Source organism: Alligator sinensis, unplaced genomic scaffold (assembly GCF_000455745.1).
Source record: "Alligator sinensis unplaced genomic scaffold, ASM45574v1 scaffold248_1, whole genome shotgun sequence".
Taxonomy (NCBI): Eukaryota; Metazoa; Chordata; order Crocodylia; family Alligatoridae; genus Alligator; species Alligator sinensis.
The window spans coordinates 1,153,221-1,161,813 of NW_005842130.1; the positions used below are offsets into that span (position 1 = coordinate 1,153,221).

General features: G+C 39.0%; 1 protein-coding gene across 1 annotated transcript in view; it reads right to left on the bottom strand.

Annotated features, from left to right (window-relative positions):
* Window positions 1–804: 804 nt before the first annotated feature.
* UBE2QL1 (ubiquitin conjugating enzyme E2 Q family like 1) overlaps window positions 805–8,593 on the bottom strand; it is a 29,169-nt gene continuing 21,380 nt past the window's right edge. The window contains exon 2 of the mRNA XM_006025016.3: window positions 805–2,846. Within this exon, the coding sequence (XP_006025078.1) occupies window positions 2,715–2,846 (132 nt within the window). The 3' untranslated portion in view covers window positions 805–2,714. The remainder of the gene's footprint in view (window positions 2,847–8,593) is intronic.

The window sequence follows — 8,593 nt, forward strand, 5'->3', positions numbered from 1 at the left end:
CCTAGAGAAGCTGTAGAATCTCCCACCCTGGATTTTTCAGGAACAGGTTAGACAAACACTTGACTGTCATGGTTTGGTCCTGAATTGGTCCTGCCTTAAGCCAGGGTCTGGACTAGATGACTCTGTGAGTTCCCTTCCAGCCCTACTTTCCTATGATCCTATTGGTTATGAAAGGCAACATTTTGCTGTTGGATTCATGCATGCCATTCATACTGAATTATGGTAGTGCCTTACGGCACAAATCCCAATCAAATATAATTATGATGGGTTCTGCACAGATGCAGCATAAAAGCCAGGCCCTGCTATAATGGCGCTCACATTAGGGCAAGACATAGTGACTGAGTATAAGAAATGGGCAGAAGGGACAAAAAATGATTAAAAAGCTAGTTAGATCCTCATATAGGTGGCCTTGAGTTGGTTACTTTAATAAAGTTTACATTATAAAAAAAGATAGATATACAAAGCCCCTAGATACTTTCTATTGAAGACATGCAATCATCAGTTACCCATAAGCACCGGGATAACAGTGGGCCCTGCAGAGAAGTTTGGATAACAGGGTGATGACTCTGTGGAACAGTTCAGGGAGCATGACCCAGGTAGAAGGTGCAGGGCACCAGAAATCATGCAGAGGGTCATAAGACATGTGGACACTGGAGGCCAGCAGCACTGATGTACTGTGGAGAGAGATTGAGAGGGGAAACAAATTCTTTTTTTAGTTGTTCACTCACTTTTAAGGTTGAATAATTAAGTTTTGTGCCTCCAGTTAATAATGAAAACATGGGCTGTATCAACTCTGGAAGGGGTAGTCAGTCTACTTGCCCTGATAAACCCCCTAGATAAATCCTGGAGATAGTTTACACCAGAAAAAAAGTGTGCTTTTGCTGGTACAGTCAATGTTCCAAACAGAACAAGCTAGATGGGCAAAAGAACTTTCTTGCTTTTATAAATGCACCAGCAGCTTTAAGTATCTGGCAGCAGAGCTACCTTGGGTAGGAGTGTGATTTTTCACTCTTTAAACCAACATAACTAGGTTGGCAACATTTTTAAGCATAGACTAGGCCATCCTCCTGTGGGATGCTGGCATTAAACTGGCCCTAAAACACTCCCCTGTTTCAGTTCATTTAGTTTGCTTGTTCCTCGCTATTCTGGGCAGCTTTACAACAAACTAAAACCCCATGAAGTCCCGTACACAGTTAGAAAATGACATTTTCCCAATGCTGCTGAACAGCAACCAGAAACTGTTCAGCCATTTTTAAAAGTAACAATGGTCTAATCTTACTTATGTTGGGCACATAAAGGAATGCTTTTTCAAAGACACTATACTTTTTTTACTGGATTGCATTTTACAATCAATAATGTTCTACTTTCAATTGTAAATGCTACCACAGTAGGCATAATATACCTATAGGATTTCTAGTATATCACAGTGATGAATCTTACTTGGAATAAAATAAAAATTAAAAAACCAGCCTAAAATGATTGAATTCTTGAGGCAGTGGAATGGTACCGGTAATTTTATTCAGAATGTGTCCAATACGATTTTCCATTTGGATTCCACATTTTTAAACTCCTTCCTTATGATATTATAAACATTATCTCCAGATTTTATGGAGTCTCTTAGAAAGTTTTTAAAATTATTTAACAGAAGAGAAAACTTAAATCTTAATGATTAAATAGCAGGACATTTATATACATCAGTGGGTTTTTTCAGATCCTGGGCTCAAAGTACATACAATGTCTATTTAGTAAAAATAAAAAAAATCCAGTCATGCAAATCATCTTACAAACCACTTGTTTCACTTTCTTTGAAAATCTAACTTTTTACCTTGTCACTGGCACATCATTTTCAAATGACTTGGATAACTTTTAAGATTGATTTGTGCATTGTTTTGTGTTTGTTTTGCCACCGAAGAGTTGACAGGCAACATGCTATTGTAGGAGTACTGCATTTTGCTGGGAAGTTAAAAACTATTCTACTATTAACCACTTTGAGACCCACAAGTGGGTGTATCTGATATCTGAAGCTTCACCTGACCTTCATCTAATCGCATTGGTTTATCTCAGAACAACAGCACACCACAATATCAGCATAGATAGCACGTTTTGACCAACTGGGTGATTTCATTGAACAGTTTTTCAACACTAGAACCTCTTGTTGTTATAATTCTGTTCTTTTTATGAATCAAAGGTCATATATAGAGCACAAATGAGGTCTAAATTTAGTCACAGCAGACCACAGCTCCACATAAAGACAAATCGTCAAGTTATGTTGACCTGCTAGGAAACAAAGATAAACAGCACAGCAAACATGTACCTGCAATGCACTGCTTCCCTATTAAATATTAACTTTTTTCATTTACATTTAAATAACTGAGCAGCAATGGATAGAATTCCACTCCTGCTACTTGGTGCTGCTGCTGTCATGGAAAGAAGCTGAAGACAATGTGGCCTGTATGGGGGGCAAATGACACAATCTCAACATCCGCTCTAAAGTGACTTAATGATGACCATTCAGCAGTCCTGGAACATAACCCAACACAGCATGTGTTTTCTCTCCCTCTGTAAACATATCTGTTCATAAATAACTTAAATGTCTCCTTGACATTCATGGTATCTAACAGAAGCTGAAGTAGAAAAGGACGGGCGGTGTATAGCACTGAGGAGATGTCAGAGTACTTGGTTCTGTTTAGCGGCTGAGGTGTGGCTTGCAAATGTCAGCCATCAGAGACAGGAGGAGTGACCCACCCATATTTTTCATGGGTCTTCACCAAACTCTTAAATGTTGCTTCAGCTTCCTTACGGCTGAATGACTTTTTTGATTTGCCAGCTTTTCTGCAGATACGGCCCTGTACCAAACAGAAGAGAAAGCCTTCATTAAACATATGAACACAATGCTTCGTTCCAATGTGAGTGATGAACAAATAAAAACAATGGGGTGGTCCCATGCAGTATATCCTAAGACCCTTCTATCCCTCTAGGATCGCAAATTCAAGTCTGACAAACCACCCAGCAGAAGGAAATGATACTCAATAGTTGGGCCCACATAAGCAGCAGCTTAGTATATGTGAGCAGGGAGGAAGATGGCTGGTTTTCGAGAAATCTTTTGCTGCTGTATAAAATATGAAAGCACGTTTACAAAGGAGACGGGTGTTCATGGTTTGGAGTCCTTACAGCTTCCTCCCCAACACTGATGCTCATATTGGTATAAGATCACCATCAAGATGACAACGTCAAGGATCTCAGTGGCACAGGATTCTAATCTTTCATCCCTGTTCCTTTTAAACTGTGACTATATAGATACAGTTGATCAAACTTCCATTTATTTGCCCACAAATCAAGGGGTAAACATTAATAATGTTATCAAAAGATTACTAATGCCTTCATTTACTTTTCCAAACAGGAAGATGTTATTTTTCATGTATCACTAAATGCTTCTGCCTGTGTAAAACATACTTTTCAATATGAGTGTGCTTTAAAGCACTCCTGGGTGCATCTACATGTACCATTAAGGTGACGTGATAAACTCCAGCATAGTTTGCCTCTGAATTTGTCATGGCACCTTAATGGCACATGTAGATGCACAAACTGCTGTGGTCCAGGGCGCATGTGCAGGTGCTGCACCTGCGACTACAATAGTTTGGGCCAGGGTGAAGCAGCTCCAAGATGGCAGGGGTCCCCGGGGGTCAGTTCTGGGCTCTGAGAATTGACTTTGGACAGCACAGGGGCTGGCTGGAGCACGAGAGTACCCCAGCATGCAAAGCCCTGTGGCTAGGCAGCAGGAAAGGGGCTGACCCCTTGCTGCCTGGGCTGACCCTATGCAATGTACATATAGCTTAGCATTTACAAACATGTTTAGGCGTGGTTACTTTTACCACCATACTGTCCCCTACAGTACTATCTTATGGAGGTGAATATTTAGTTTGCTGCAATCTAATAGCATTGCATGTGTAGACTGTGACACTTTACACTTCAGCAAATTAGTCTACTGCATAGTTAAGCACATATGTAGATGTACCCCGTGTTGTATTCAAACAATACCAAACCTAAATAATTTTTTGCTGTCTTCTGATATTTTTTTAATTAGACAATTTCCATATATATTCAATTTCAAAGTAAACCTGCAACTTTACTCACCAAGCCTGTATTTTGCAATGTTATAGGTTGTTGCCATGTACTGTAAAATAATTAGAACATACCAACACTATTCTGCACCATGGGAGCCTGGGAGAGACTGGAGCCCAACTGCACAGGCTTGAGAAATATTCTTAGTGCCTATAAGCCCAAAAAGCAGATGTTCCAACACATATCCCCTTGAAGTCAATGGGACTCTTCAATGGGCTTTGGATTAGGCCCCACATTTAAAAATAATCTCTAGAGATCATACTTAAAATGCAGCTTACTACATCTCTTGCTTTGGTCAGACTCCCTTTCCTATCTGCTCTCTCTCTTTTCTGGGGATCCTTATTAGGCAGGAGTCTAAGCAGACAGGGTTAGAGCAGAAGATGGTAGAAAGCATATTTCTGGTCTTGGGTGTCTGGTGCCTCTTCAGTCAGGGGGGCATGAGCACTGGTGCTCCTGCCTGCCCGCTACACAGGGAGCACAGCTTGACAGTGGGTGCACTGGCCATCTCAGGGGGTGCACGTGTACCCCCATGCACCCCCTACACGTTGCCCCTGTTTCTGGTGAAGGAAATCAGAGCTGTCACTTGAAGACATTTGTATTCTTAAACCAGCTGGTTCAGTGTCTTTACAGAACAGAAAAACAGAATTGAACGTTTGCAAATAGCTAAAAAAGTATAGCAGGAAAAGCTAATATAGGCAGTCCTCGACTTACAACGTTTCACACTTACAATGTTTATAAATTGACACCCTGTTTCAACTTTATGACAGCAGTTTTGACTTTACAATGCTTGACCCAATGCGACGCCACGCCAGTGAACAAGTTCGCTGAGTCACTCATCTCCCTGGAGAACATCTATCTAAACTTCCTTGGACACTTTCTTTAAGAAAGCAGACAAGCCTCCAGAAAAACCTGCAGCCAAGACTCCTGAGAAGACTCCAGCCAAGAACCCTTCAAAAAGTCCAGCAAAGTCACCTCAGAGAAGTCTTTCCAAATCAATATGATTGCTATTTACAATACAAATACATTAATGTAGCTATATTACACATCTATAATTGATTGAGTACAAAATTCTGGGTATTTTTGGTGAGAATAGGGTATCGGGCCTTGGTTCAGGAACCAATCCCCATTTATAACATTGTTTCTTATGAGAAAATTGGTTCCGAGTTACAATGTTTCGACTTAAGCTGCAGTTTTCAGGAACCAATTGTGTCCTAAATCCGAGGACTGCCTGTACTTCAAGATTTTAAAAGACGTAAGAACAAAGCTCTTTCTTCTTCCTTCTTAAGTTAATATATTTTGAAACCAGAAACATTATGTTCATGAATCTGATCTAAAACAGACTTAAATTATGACTATAAAGTCTATGACTATAAAGTCTTTTCCAATGGTCATATATTATTGCATCTACTCCACACTACTTCCACATCCTCATACTTTTGAATGTAGGTACACTTTTTTTCACACACTTCTTTTGATTCCTGGCCTGATACTCAAAGACATGGAAGAACCAGTTTCTGTTAACTTCAGCTCAGTACATTCAAAAATCACTTTTTGCATCTTCTGCTCTGCTAGTCACCTAAATCACTTCTCTTTCATCAACAGTAAAATGTCATAAATTTGCTCTTCTGTTTCATTACTGTGATCACTATGTAACTTACTTTAGTGATCAAGTAAAATCTATCTGGTACAGAAATAATTAAATCAGCTGTTTCCATTGATCAGTGCACAAAACCACAGGCCATGTAGAAATTTCAGCCTTAGCTTATTATAGTATCATTGGTAACCAGTCTTTTGGAATGTAGAAGTTTCTTATGGCATGAATGTTCAGTATCCATGAACAAGCCAAAGATGTCTCAAATTAGACAATGAAAATGGAAACATCAAAAGCAACTTTTGGAAATGTCAAACTAAACCTTCTAGAAGACATTTTGATTCCAAGTGTCTGACAAATGCACATTTCTTTTTCTAGGACATTTCTGTTATTTTACACTTATTGGTATCTATTATACAGAATAGTTAATTATACATTCTAGCCAGACAACCTCCCCCCAACAAAAAATTCCAGCCATGCCAAGAAACAAAAAATTAATAACACCATAGAAAATAGCCAAGGCAAGGCTGTCAAAAGAAACCTCAAAAGGACTAGAAGAGACAAAAGATGTCAACAGTTCACATGGCAGGAGTAAAAGCTGGGAAATTAGTCTGTCAGAAGCAGAGGAAAGCAGCAGGCATGCACCTTTTTTCCCCCTGCCTATCATTATCTCTTGTGTCTAAGAGCAGGATAAACACAAACTTGTTTGGGTTGGTGGAAGAAAATCAAAGGTTAAAAAAAGATGAAAACTCTAATAAGCCACAGGCATCACATTTGCCTGTAACATCAAATCTGTGGGCCTAACTATTCCTGGCAACACATGTACAGTCCTAACACTACACACATTCTGATTTCTTAAATGAAGTTGTTCTGGATTGTCACCTGTGTGTAGGACAGCAGAACTACGCGTTACATATTTACAAATCAAACATTTACTACTTGACACTCAGTGGAACTCAGCATATAAATGGACTATTCATAATTTTTTGTCATCACAATGTTATGATGGTAATAGCAAGGGACTGATTCTTGCTAGAGAGAGAGAGAGAGAGAGAGAGAAAGAATTAACATTTACAAAGTATGGAGCTGGACTATTGTGCATCAGAAAAATCAGTGTTCAGGAGTAAGCAATCCCATCTTGGAGTTTAAAAAAGGCAGATATGCAAACAGTGATATGGTTAAGGAAGAATGTGGACTATTGTCAAACAGGGTTTCAGATATCTGGTCATGTAGCCTTATTTCAAGAAGTCTTAAAAGAAGACAATACATTATTGGTATTTTTTTCTAGATTTCAAGGTCTCATGAATATTTTAATTTGTTTGTGGGATAGGGTTTTAGGGAAGACAAGCAGAAAAGTGGCTGAGTGGGAGGAATAAGAATAAATGCCAAAGGGTAAAAAAATCACAAATAATAGTCTGGAACAAAAATTTTGTAGGGTTCAATGGGTTAATCTGCACACACAGAAAATGACATTATCTAGGAAGATTTTAATCGTGGCTGACTGATAGGATGAGTCCAGTATGTCCTACTCTCCACTGCTCAATAAACTGTGATTATGTCAGATCATTTGACTGTTTACTAATGGGTTCAAACATGAGGATATTTGGAAACCCAACCCTAGAAGCAGGTAAAGGAAAGAAAAGCCTGGGTGGGGCTTCCCACTGCCATGAGGATTTCCAATTGTGATACTGGCCAGTGGGCATAGTTACTCTCTAAAACAACTTCTCAGGCTGCTGCAAGTCATGTTGAGGCACCTGCTTAGGACTGGGGTAAGGGAAACATGGCTTAAACCCATGTTTGAGCACCATTCCCACCTCAGTTGTGTTGTGCTTGCCTCAGCAACAAGGGCCACTATATTATCCAAACCAAAGACCATCTCTTTTTAAAAGCAGCAAAAATGAGTGGCATAGAATCCTGTGCATCATCAGAAAACTTATACGTTGTCTTTTAGCAAGGGCCTGAATCAGTCAGTCCTCCATTGCTAAGTCATGACTAAATACACAGTCTTTAAAGGAAACTCTTACGTCAGTAAACTGTCCTATTGATAAGTTACGATAACAACCAGCATCACAAACAGAGCATTTCCCCTGCTGTTTCCCTATGTTTTTTGGCTCTTAAATTGAACTGTGAAAAAAATACAGTAACATCCAGGCTTAACCTTTCATAAAGGTAAGAAAAGCCATAGTGTATCACTTTCAGTTGGGTTACAAAGACCAACCTGACCATTTCTGCTTTTCTGACAAACGCAGATCATGATTTTATCATAAATAAAAATACAGACATTTAAAATTAGGTCAGAATTAAACAGGGGTATCAAATGCTTTATAGAACCAATTTCAAGTCCATGTTTGGTAAGATATGTTGACTAGGAGTTTATATTACACATTAATTATGGAAGAATCCTGATAGTATTAGAGTGATATTGTGGCCATGGTGGTCCAGGAATTACGTGCAAGAGGTAAGGATTTCTTTCTGAAGAGGGATAATCTTGTACATTTGGTTTGTGTTCAAGTTAAAATATTTGTTAAATCTACAGGTAGCACAAACATCAGACAAAAATGTAGCTGCAGATTTATTCTACTATCTGCTAAGAATACTCTTAAAATAATAATTAGCACTGGATATGCACTTGATACAAAGTAGAGATCTATTTAGATTATTAAACTAAAAATGTATCTTGTTTGACATACTGCGGTTGAAACATTTTGTTAGTATTAGAAAGACCTGATCAGAAGTTATTTTGCAACATTGTTACAATTATAAATAGCCAAGAAATGTGCCCTATTTTGTTTCATAGTTTCATAGTAGCTAGGGTCAGGAGGGACCTGAACAGAGATCATCTAGCCTGACCCCCTGCCACAGGCAGGAATGAATGCTGGG